The sequence below is a fragment of the Misgurnus anguillicaudatus genome, chromosome 18 (genome assembly GCF_027580225.2).
Source record: "Misgurnus anguillicaudatus chromosome 18, ASM2758022v2, whole genome shotgun sequence".
Taxonomy (NCBI): domain Eukaryota; kingdom Metazoa; phylum Chordata; class Actinopteri; order Cypriniformes; family Cobitidae; genus Misgurnus; species Misgurnus anguillicaudatus.
The window spans coordinates 20936858-20949802 of record NC_073354.2 but is presented as its reverse complement, the minus strand read 5'-3'; the positions used below and the strand labels follow the sequence as shown (position 1 = coordinate 20949802).

The following is a 12945-nucleotide window of genomic DNA, read 5'->3' as shown; positions in this document are numbered from 1 at the left end:
ATGTGCGATTGATGGCCTTCAGTACACAGAAAACACATGAGATGATTCAACTTTAAATGGCAAGTTTATCAAATGTGACACATAAGAATGAGAATCTGAGGCACAGATTGTGCGCATTGGGGGAAGGAGATGGTGACAGTCCCGAAAGCTCATAAACAGGTGTGGTGCTAAATTTTGATGAAAAGACTGGACATTTGGTCAGACCACTGAACAGTGGCCACACATACTTAAACATGAAGTTACAGCTTGAATGGAAATTCAGAGATGCATAATGGATATTATTTCTCAATTGTGGTCAATGAACACAAAAAAATGTTTAAAGAATCTTCAAATATTTCTTCCATGCAATGCTGACATCGACTGGCAGCTGTCAGGCTCTACCAAAGATAAACAACGCTACTCGATATAATATTAATAATATTAATAATAATGCATTTTATTTATAATGCGCCTTTCTCAAACTCAAAGCGCTACAACATACATACAAAATAATCAAACAATAAAGCATTACAGTAAAAAGAATAAAACAAATACATAAGTTTATACATTAAAAGCATGACTAAAAACATGTGTCTTAATATTAATAATATACTATTTACTGAAAATCAACATTGCTTTTAGGGTGGACCAGATATTGGATCTGGAGGTTATCAGTAATTATGACTATAAATTTCTTGGTTGTTGGAATGCATGTCATATTGACTACTTGCATTTTATGTTACTATAAAATATGTTGTAAGGGATCTACAGTAGTAAATACTAAAAATTAAAAATTATTATTTAATCAACAAAATTAAGTTCTTATTGAACTGTTAATTTAAGATGTGACTTAATTTGTGTTACAAATATATCCAAATACTTTTATATGCATTTCTTACAATAGATTTTTGTAAAGTTGTTGCCATTATTGACTGTCACGTTTCCACACAGTCACAGCCCTTCTCTGCATAGACTATAGTTTAATTACTCTATCCCTCATAATTACTTCTTACACATACTGTACAGTACCTGTTAATACAAAGAAATATACACAGACACATCTGTGTTTGTGCAGCCCTGACAGTCAGTCTTGCGGCACAAAGCACCTGAGAATTTTCTCTTTGGCTTGTAAATAGCATTTTAAACAGACTTGTACTTCAACAGAACAATGGTTGAGAGAGGAGTGAGACGGCGAGACAAAACAAGGTTGAAGAAACAAGATTGTTGAGAAGAGAACAGACAGAATCAGAAACCAAAATAGAGTGATAGAAAAAACAAAGGGACAAAATAATGGGAATCAGAGTGTTTCCTTATCAAACCTTTAAACTTTTCAGTCTGTCTCTCTGAAATCAATCTGGAGGGCGGGCTGAAAAATTTGGCCCAGATTATTCAACAGTCAGTGTTGATGTATTCTAGTACAAAGTGAAAAAGACTGAAAACATGGCTCTATACCAGACAACAACAAAGCAACCTGAGAAATGACACTTTTAATGCAAACTGACGGGTAGAAAGATATGTCTTTATTAGAAATATGACGGTAAATGGAAATAGGAGAAACTATAAGAGCTTTGAACTCAAAGTGTACAGATTCAATTCTAAGAAGAAACTGCATAATATATAAAGATCCAGGCAGTCTCTTATAGTCAGCAGATAAGATATGCAGATTCTCTGTAGCAGTAGATTCTCAGCTGATGAGTTGTGACACAAAAATAGGTCCTTGATGTGTTATGATTGGGGTCATGGACAACAGGCAACAAAACAATGCAAAATATGCATAATCAAGGGAAATTAAAAATAATACTACACAGGTAAGATAGAGAAAATAAATCCGATGCCTTTAAATTTAGATTTTAAATGGCTGTGTTATATTATTTTGGACAAATTTATCTGTCATTCATCAAAGTCATTTGACTATCTAAATAAGGCAGGTGCTCATATAGACACAGTTATAAACTGCAGAAAAAAAAAACTATAAAAATGTTACATTTCAGGCTAACAATTGTCTATGCAGTTCATGATATTACAGTCGGTGTAACGCAAAACAGTTTTTTTTAAAGTTGCCCGCCAGCATTTTTTTTTTTTTTGTAATTTTCACAAAAGGTTAACAAAATGCATTCTGCATTTCTTCTAAAATATATAAACATACAAATATATCAAATGAAAGAACAGACCCTCTGCTTTTAAACAAACAAACAATAAACAAACAAACAAAACAGGAAAAAAAGTTTATCTATATTTTTTCTCTGCTTATAAACTCTTAAATATGGGTATTTTTCTTTAAAAATATTTTTTTAGCAAAAAGCTGAAATAATTGCATTTTTGTGAAGGAATTTTATTAGAGATCAGATTCAGAACGATTATCAAAAAATGCACAGAGTTTAAAATTAGTAAAAAAATTTGCTTCAGTTTTTTTATAAGTCATCTAGTGGATAATCGCGGTATTACAGATTAACATAAAACCTCATCAGGAACACTTTTTATGCTTTTATGTTTTCTCTTAATTGACGAGATAACTCGTCAATGGTGGGAAAAGAGTTAAATACTTGTTCTGAGTTTTTCACAAAAAAAAGTGTTGTTAACCACTTTTGAAATTTGAAAAATAATAAAAATGCGAAGTTAATAAAAAGTTATCAAGATCTTCTGCTCTCAAATGCTGGGGGCGTGTCTGCTGAAACCACGCCTACTCGGGGGAAATCTGTCATCTCTCTCGGGATTGAGTGAACAAACCACTGATGCTATTGTACCATTTTTATTTTAGTGGCAACGAGAATTTGTACATATTTTACAAGTTGGCTAATTTCTATGAATTTATACTAAGTTAATTGTTCAAAAACGTACGATTATCATAAAAAACAATAAAGAAAACGCACTCATAACACCAACGTCACAGGGGTCAAGGCAAATCATTCAAAAATGTATGAATGTGATCATATGAGTTAATACGAATTAGCCATCTCATAAAATACGTACAAATTGCCATAAGATAGCGTTGGCTACCCTTGGAGGCTCCAGTGCATCATCAAGCCATGATTTCAGGCCTGTCCAAAACATCTTGAACTCAGAAATGGTGCCTTTACAACGCGTTTCAGAAATACATTTCTAACATTTATAATGGATTGACTTTTCACAGACTTTAATAAACAACTTATTTTAAGAACATTCTGGTCTACTTTGTACGATACATAATTTAGGTGATGCATTAGGTCACCACTTGATGTCTATTAAAATATATCAGAATCCTTCAGGAAAAACTAGTTAAGAATCTCTGTGATGACAACAGGTGTCTTTGTACTGGCTCATAACGAAGACACATCACACAACTGAAATGCAATATAAAGGCCACTGTGATGATGTATTGTGTGTTCACGGTAATAATTTAACCAATTTTTATTTCCCATATTGTTTACAGTTCATACTTATTGGGTCTATGTAACACAATAGAAATCCTTTGAAATGGAAAGTGGTTGCCACTGTTTGCATTTCCAATGTCAGTTAAACATAACGTGAAGTGCTAAACGAAACAGAGAGAAGCGAGTGTGAAGGAAGGCCAATCATAAATAATGTCAGTTCACACAACAAAAACCTTACATTTACATTACTGTGTGTTGCAGTCAACCTTGTTGCATTGTGAATGTGAACAGAAGCTTCAACATGCTGCCAGTAAGAATTTCCAATTTAAGCTTTTTGCTTCTAGGAAGTTGTGCAGGGTTGTAACTTTCCTTTAGCAACGATAAACAGTTTAACGTGTCTATACTGTCACACGCAGAGAAAGAGAGGATACTGTTGAACATAAAAGCATTTAAGGAAATGTGTTAAAAGCAAAAAGCGCATCAGTTGGATGTCGCGTTCCGATCCTTTGTGCAACCTGCATTGACTACGAGCAATTTCACTCGACCGAAACAGGTGCCTGCTTTGCTGGTCCCAGTTGATTATGCATTTTAGCGCGGCACTATGCAGGACAATATTACGGCACATGATGACTCCAGTAGATAACACACACTCAGAATGTCGATGAAAGCCTATTGAAAAAATCACCGAGAGCCTCTCAGCCACAGAACAACATCAAAGCCAGGGTGAGACGGTCCCTACTACAGTCATAAGAACCCTCTCTGCTTTCATCTGTAAATCTTTAAAGACGAGATTACAGCTGGCCTTCACTCGTAAAAACCCACTTGCTCTCTGCACTTGCTTTCTGCACACCTTTGCAGATTTCTGCATTGTGCCAAGCCAACAGCCTACTTGATGTGAAGTATATCAAGCACAATACAAGTCACAAGAATATATATATAGCATGTATATGTGTCACATATTACTGATCTACTATCCTAAAGGTCACAGGGCTGTGGAAGATAACTGTAAATATCCTTCATCACATCTATGATTTAGAATAGACAGTAAAGCTGAGTGCTCATCTAATGTGTTTCTACTATAAAATAAAAACATATACCTGATACTTCCAAAGAGAAACCGTGCCTGACACTTTGTGTTTGTATCTGTGAGCGTTTGTGTGTGTGTGTGTGGTTGTATGTGATCTTCCACTCCCTCTGGCTTGTTTACCAAACTGACACTTTCTAACAGATAAGAGGAAAGGGATCTGTCAAAACAGCCATTCTTGCTTGAAACATTGATCTGTCTTCCAGGAAGATCACTGGGGTTAAAGGTCATTGAAGCTGCAGCGTGCTACTTGAGTGGACTCTGTGCAAATAAAGGTTTTCACGGCACTACAGACACAAAGTCTAAGACAATCCCCAAAAAATGCCACTAATCAGTTTTACTTATTTATAAGCAATCTGCAATCCTTATTGTTGCCTCTCTATCGCCATCTCTATTTTTTAAACATAAATATGCAGGTTCCTTTAGAGCAGGGGTTCTCAAAGTCCGGACTCCGGTCCGGATCCGGACCCGACGGGAACTTGATCCGGACCCGTGTCCACTTCATATTAAAAGTGCATTCATTTCTATGTGAATGATTAAATGTGTGCATTTGCTACTTTACAAATCCATGTTAAACTTGTAAACCATTCGTTTAGATTTAAGAGTATTCCTGGTCCGAAAATAAAACAAGATATTTAAAAATGTCCTGTGTGACGCTGTAGCCATCACACCCAGATATTATGCACAGCTACTTCATGTACTACGACTTTTGATCAGTAAGTCCTTATCGATCTGAAATCACTGTTGGTTTGATTCGTTTATAACATGCATTTGAAAAAGCAACACTCGTCAAACATAATCTTTATACCTATTATTCTTTATTATCATGAAAATACCTGAAAAGGTTTGAAGAACAGCAATATAAATATATCCTTAAGACATTTCCTGGAGCTGCGTGTGTCTGGTTCTTCGTCTGCAGCGCATATTGAGTTTTTGCACGAGTGCGCCCCCTGGCTTTTGGATGTAACGGCATTTCACTGTAATTCATAGAGAAGCATAGCAAGCATCACCAGCCAATTTATAGGTGCACCCCTAATTTTGGTCAGTGTCTCCGTCAACCAACCACACTTTTTTGCCATGGTTTATGCATCTGATGGAAAACAAACTGTTACATTTCTCTAATTAGGTTGCTCTGTATTTTGCACCTGGTTACTTTTGGCATATTTTTTGTGTTTATGTTTAAAAAATGTTTTTACTTTAAATGCAAAATACACTTGTTATGTTTCTCCCAAACTATTTGTGTTAATTTGTTATATAAACAAGTGATTTACATAAAGTTATTACCATGCTTGACAATTTTTGTAATAACCAGTTTTTCCGGACCTATGAAAATGATGAGAATTCAGATTTGGACCTTTGAATGTAAACTTTGAGAACCCCTGCTTTAGAGGGACTCCACTTTTTTTGAAAATATGCTCATTTTCAAGCTCCCCTAGAGTTAAACATTTGGTTTTTAGCGTTTTGGAATCCATTCAGCCGATCTCCGGTCTGGCGGTACCACTTTTAGCATAGCTTAGCATAATCCATTGAATCTGATTAGACCATTAGCATCGTGCTCAAAAATAACCAAAGAGTTTCAATATTTTTCCTAATTAAAACTTGACTCTTCTGTAGTTACATCGTGTACTAAGACTGACGGAAAATGAAAAGTTGCGATTTTCAAGGCCGATATGGCTAGGAACTATACTCTCATTCTGTCGTAATAATCAAGGACTATTGCTCTCATGCTACCATGGCTGCAGGCGCAATGATATTACGCACTGCCTGAAAGTAGTCCCCTTGGTAACTTTCAATAGCAGTGGACTATTTTCGGGCACTGCTGAAATATCAGAAGAGTCAATTAAAAAATATCTAACTTTGGTTATTTTTGTGCATGATGCTAATGGTATAATCAGTTTCAATGAATTATGCTAAGCTTTGCTAAAGTAGCACCAACAGACCCGGAGATCAGCCGAATGGACTCCAAAATGGCAAAAATCAAACGTTTAACTCCAGATGAGCTGGAAAATGAGCATATTTTCCAAAAAGTGGAGTGTCCCTTTAAAGGGATAGTTTACAATTTTTTTTCTACTATGGAAGTCAGTGGTGCTCCTGCTTTTGCTTAATATCTTACTTCATTACAGCTCTATTAAAAGAAATATATAAATACTTAAACTACTGTATTCAAATATTTTATTTGGGGAAACAACAGAGAGTAAATTATATACCATGGTTTACCTTCCATGTTTTCATTTTCTCTATAATTATTATTTCTGCCTCTTTTTCTTTCACAACTGTGCAACCATGGCAACTTGTTTCTGAAGGATCTGTGTAAAGTATGTGTTTACCAGGTGGCTGTCAAGGCCAGAGAGAGGATAAACACTTTGCCCGGCATCTGAGCTCCTCTGACTCTTATAATTGAAAGGAGTTTGGAAACATTTTGTGATGAATATGCATATCTTGCCAAAGGCAGTCTAAGCAATATTCAAATTGTCTTTTAGTCAGTCATTGCTCATTTAAATAATGGCACATGCTTATGTTTTGAAGATCTTTGAATGAGTGAATGTACAGTGATTAAAAATATATATATATATTTTCACCCTGTGCCCCATATTTATCAACCACTGTGTGTGCGCTTGGCATCAAAAAGACAAATGCAGACCATGCAACCTAATGTGCATACTAATTTACTACATCCAAGTCAACTCAAATGGAAAAGGATTAGTGATAATACTTAATGATGCGCTGAAAAGCACAGTTCATGCGGAGACTGGTGTCTAAAATCAATTGCATGACTGACCCACTGCCTTCATTACTTCTTTTCTGGAGAACGTAATGGCCAAGGAAAAGACCCCCGGGGTGATGTCTGTCAATCATTTACAGAGGGTGGTACTGAAGCAGAGGAGCTACAGACATGAGAAGCAATCTTGTCAATAGGCTAATTGTATGCAATGTCACACAGCAATTAGTGTCTCGCACCTCTAAGCATCTCTTTCTATTCTCAGACATTCGGTCATGCACACAAATTCCTGCCTGTGTTTATTATGTGATCGGCTGTCACTTGTTCTTTTGTCTTTTTATGGTAACCCAAATAATGATAAAAAATAAAGAGATAAAATTCAGTCCTTTTTTCTATAATGCTTTGGCTTTTATGTTGCTGCCGGTGCAAAAGGACTGCTGAAACTTTTGTGTTTTTTATTTGGTGCTGAATAAAGTAACCATAAATTCTTGTAAAAACATTGAACATCAGAGGAATTATGAGAGAATTATGAAACAAAACAAAATAAACTGGCCTTTGCTGACACCCATTTTTCCTCGAAAACTAACAGCGTGTCATTGTAATCTAAATGTTACACTAAATCATCACTCCTCAGGAACAATTTTCACAAACAATTTGTCTGGTACATTAAGATTAACCATTATCCCTCAGGACACAAGCTCAGTTCAGCTGAGCGCAGACCTCTGCCATTTGGATTTTGCACTCTGAGACTGCTAAGCCCAAGCATTGATCGATGACATTTCAACACATTAGGCTGAACTGCCTTCAACATCGCTGCAGTCTCTACGGGCACTGAAAAAGCACTGTGGCGATTGCCAGAGGCAACTGAGGATTTAGGTTCTGGGGCTGAGCATGTGCTAGGGAAATACAGTATGGGATCAGGAGTCTCAGAGCACGATCGAATGGATTGATGGCTGTGCGCCATCCTGGGGATGCCCCCAATAAAGATTAAGGCTTACCTGAGAAGGAATGAGGCTGCTGAGCTAGTTTGGGGTGCAACAGGGATCGCTGGTTTGTCGTGGTGGGAAGGTTTATTTCCAGATGAAGAAACTGTGGATAGGGCACTCGCCTGACTGGACTTGGAGGAGTCAGCTGCCAAACTGTTTACAGAATGACCCTGTTCGGAAATAAAAGACAATTAAAAAATTAGAAAAATACTGTGTAGTAAATAATAAGTGCTTAAGTTTGAGTATAAAGACTAAAGTAAAAAACATACACAACCTCAGTTTGAGCATAAGAAATGGTAATCAATTTGACTTGAACCATCGCTTGATCTAAGGAGATTTTTGGAAAAGGGCATGAGGTGAGTGGGATACATGAGCAGTGTAAATGTGTTTCCTAGTGAAATTGAATGGTCAGGTGGGAAATCCTGTATATATTTGCAAACAGTTATTTGATTTTTCAACCGTGTTTCCACAGATTTGCAAACATTTCTCCAAGTAACTTACGCACTGTAGATCGAATCTCATCCTAAGATTTTTAGAGATGTTTTATATCCATCTCAATTTTGTTTTGTTAAGCTGATTTTCATAGGCAGGGTCACATATGAGAACCAACAAATTGATTTTTTAATGATACTCCAAAAATAAATAAATAAGTTACACAATTACTGTAGTTGTCTGGGTGATTTCTGCCACAACGTTTAGGAATTCACAAGTCTAAATTAGGCCCATCCAATTAAGCCGCACCTTTCACAGATAATTTGCATTTAAGTGAAAATTTTGTCATTTTCAGCCCACTTTCATGTCACTCAAAAGTCTTATGACTTGAAGCACAGTTATTATCAAAATGTCAAAGTTGCTTTCTTCCATACAATGTAAATACATAGTGATCACTGCCTGTCGAGGTCTGGTGCAACTTAGTTTATTAAAAAAATTAAATACATAGTAGGTCAGGATTTCAGCCTCCAAGATTCAAAAACTGTTAAAAATAGCTTACACACATGATGGATTTTGTTTTTTCTTCTTTTTCTCTATGCCTCATCTTACAATACATTTAAAGCCCCAAGGAAGCCAGGAAGGTCACTGCCCCTTCCAAAAAACAGGTGCACCTGAGACCAACATACAATCAGTATATCAGCCAACTACTACAAAATAATGTCACAAACTTTGCATTCTCAGTTTGTATATGATAACTCAGATGCCAAACCCTCTAAGGGCGCACTCACACTAACCAAACCAAACCGTGCTCGGGCGCGTTTGACAATCAAAGCCTGGTTCGTTTGACTAGTGTGATTGCCCTTGCTGGCTTGCAGAGGTGGGCTGGAGCGCCGTTCACTTGGGCTCAGACGCGGAAGGCTGTAGTGTGAGCGCAATCACGCCTGAGCGCAATTCAAAATGAGAGACGTCAGTTGTTTCCTGCAGCACTTTGCAGTTCGGGCGGCCCGCCTAAGCTGGGAAACCCTACCGCCTTAACTAGGTCGTCCAACTTTCTCTGCACAAAAGACTGTCAAGTGCATCTCGGAGAATAGCGCGGACGCGCTTCACACCGCGAGCGGGCACGCGTGCCACACGGCAGAAATGAGAGAAATACGTGGTCCATCACTGTCTGGAGGATAACTAGCCAGTTGATAAAACATCTCGGAGAGTAACGCGGACGCGCTTCACACGCACGCGCCACACGGCAGAAATGGTCCGTTACTGTCTGGAGGATAGCCAATTTATAAAACGCATGTCTGTGAGAACTGTAAGTGGACTTATGTTTTGAGTTTATTTAAGCCTTTTATTGTATTAGTCTATAGTTGTTGCAAATTTAAAGTAAGTTAGCTGGTGATTTTGTTGTTTGAGCAACTAGCTAGATAGGTTGCACGTGCCTGTTAATTCGATATAATTGTTGAGCGCTCTTGCTCACGTTATTTATGTGCATTATTTACATGCTACAGTAGTTATACTCCTTTAAGATAATGTAATTAATAGTGGGAAATAATCAGTTTTTACAATCTTTGCGCTATCTATCATTGTTCGCCAGGGAAACCCTGTTGCGTGACCACTCACCTTCGTCTGCCTTCTTAAAAAACCTTTTTAATGCGCGCAGGAGGGTTACGTGAATGTCCGAGCTGTACTCGTGACCAGAGGTGTCAAGTGGCGAAGTGCAAATACTTCGTTGCAATACTTGGGTGGATGTTTTGGGTATCTATACTTTACTTGAGTAATTATTTTTCAGACGACTTTTTACTTCTACTCCTTACATTTTCACGCAATTATCTGTACTTTCTACTCCTTACATTTTAAAAATCGCTTCGTTACTTCTTTTAATTTCGGCTTGTTTTCTTTTTTTACATTCCGGCTTGTCATCGTTAAAAAAAACCAAAACCTATCTTGATAAATTGCATCATCCGGATGAATGCGAATGTGGTTGGATGAGAAGTATAAACATACACCATTCCGACACTCTATTGGTTTGTACGCAATCCCCGCCGTACGCAATCCCCGCCCCCCCAGCTGACTGCAGATGATCAAAAGTTTGTTCGATAGCGCTGCAAAGATAAACTTAAAAGAACCGCGAGAGCGATTAGAAAGCATGCGAAGCAGTTGGAGCAGTTTGCTCTCGCGATGCTTTGATATCATCCGCCATCCGTTTGTACAGTAACAGAACGCGGCATTCTGCCTTCAAATGGAAAAGGACGAAATAAAACTCGCGGATCACTTTCAGGTCAGTTCACATTCACAAGCCTGTGTAAATGTATAGCTGGCTGCTGACACCACCGCATCTGTGTGATTTAAATAGTATAACGATGTACCAATTTAAATCATGTAACTTCAGTTGTTCAACTTAAATGACATTGTGCTGCGTTGCGTTTTGAAGCATGGCAAAGAAATCTATGCTAAAGACATCTGTTGTTTTGTAATAACTGCCCTAAATTTTATTTGCATTAACAAAACCTACTTAGCTGAATGCTTGAGTGTTAAATCAATCAAACACATAACCATGCATACCAACTTTTGCTTTTGTTAATAGACATCAGCTGTTTCCTTAAACCTGACTTTTAGTTTACTTACAAGAAAGACAGTCTTCAAAATTACTTGGATTTACACTGACATGTAAGATCAGCTTTGTCACATTAGATTAAGCTGAAGTCCATTAGCTACACTGGTACAGATGCAGAAATATAGGCTTTAATATATAATTGCATATGTGTGTTATTGTAGATTGTATTGCTGTCAAAATACAATTATAAATGATAACAATAGCATATTTCTATGCTCACACATACTATAGTTTGTTGTTTTTTTAACTAGAGAGGGCACCACTGTAAAAGTTTGGCCAGCAGCGGCCCTGCTCTGAATTTTGACTTTTTGCACCATTATAATATTTGAATATTTATATATAATGCTCAGTAGTACACATATAAGGTTCTTTAATGCAGTGGTTATGAAACAATTTTTTTTTTGCGGCTTCCCTTGTGTACAGTGGATTCCTTCACAGCCCCCCCCCCAAAAAAATTTATGACATAAATCATTCTAAAACATAAATTTTGAGTTAAACAAAACATGTTAAATTATACAAATGTATTGATTTTGTTTAGTAGCCTTATTGTTCTGAGGTTTAATTACACAGAATTTATAATAAAGTAATGTATTTCATGAAATATTATAAAACTGGGGCCCCTGGCACCATCTCGCGGCCCCCAGTTTGAGAACCACTGCTTTAATGTACTTGTTTGCATTGTACTAAAATGCGTTCATTTTTAATGGGCATATACCGTATTTGGTTGAAACAGATAGCCTAGTGCAGGGGTGGGCAACATGGAGTTCCGATGTCCTGCAGAGTTTAGCTCCAGGTCTAATCAAAAGCCCCTGAAAAAGTCACCTGAAACTACAGGTGGCCAGGGTTTTGTGAGGGTTGGGGCTGGAATTTGCAGGACATCGGCACTCCAGGACTGACATTGCATACCCCTGGCCCTAGTGCATCCCACATTTTTTAACATTAACATTTTAATATAACACTATAGTTATTATGGCCTTTAGAAACATGTTTTAGAGGAGATAGGGAAGTGCCCAAAAGGCCCCTGTGACGCGGCCTAGGCTTTTTTCCGTAATGACATTTTTTTCCTTACATTACTTTTACTTTTATACTTTAAGTAGTTTTGAAACCAGTACTTTTTCACTTTTACTTGAGTAAATAGCTTGAGTTGATACTTCAACTTCTACAAAAGTCTTTTTAAACTCTAGTATCTATACTTTTACTTGAGTAATGAATATGAGTACTTTTGACACCACTGCTCGTGACAGACCAACTAAGCAATATGATGGCATGTGAGAGAGCTGTGTGTCATCGTGCACTATACGACTTTGAATAAAAAACACAGACTTAACATTACGATGGGTTCCAATGTTAAGAGAGCGCTTTACTTCATGCTTTGTTTAAAACAATTGCATCCTAATGACAAAAATGCTCTCGAGCTCGGATCAATAAAAGTACAGTGTGAGTGCGTGCTTCTGGGGGAGTAGGGAGAGGGACAATCGCACTGGGGCATGGTTTGGTTTGGATAATGTGAGTTCATCTGATATGTTTTCTTGTATATAAGCATTTTTATCACGCTCTTATGTTTAGGTTCAATAATTTCACTTTAATGGCAATGAAAAGGTTATTAGTCAATTCTTTACAAATGTCACTTTATTGACACGCAAACCCTGTTAGGTACATGCAAATATATCAGTTTCTAAAAGTCTCAAGTCAGCCTTCACTGTCCTTTCTGAATAAAGGTAAAAAGCACAAAGATAAAAATAGATATATTCTCTTTTAACCTTGACGTACGCGTGCTTTCAGTCATC

At 37.1% G+C, this 12945-nt stretch overlaps 1 protein-coding gene across 2 annotated transcripts in view; it reads right to left on the bottom strand.

Moving 5' to 3' along the window:
* Window positions 1–12945, bottom strand: part of kif26aa (kinesin family member 26Aa) — a 98526-nt gene that overhangs the window by 46839 nt on the left and 38742 nt on the right. For both annotated transcript variants that reach the window (XM_055186346.2, XM_055186349.2), the window contains exon 4: window positions 8131–8288. In XM_055186346.2, coding sequence (XP_055042321.2) covers window positions 8131–8288 — 158 coding nt within the window. The remainder of the gene's footprint in view (window positions 1–8130; window positions 8289–12945) is intronic.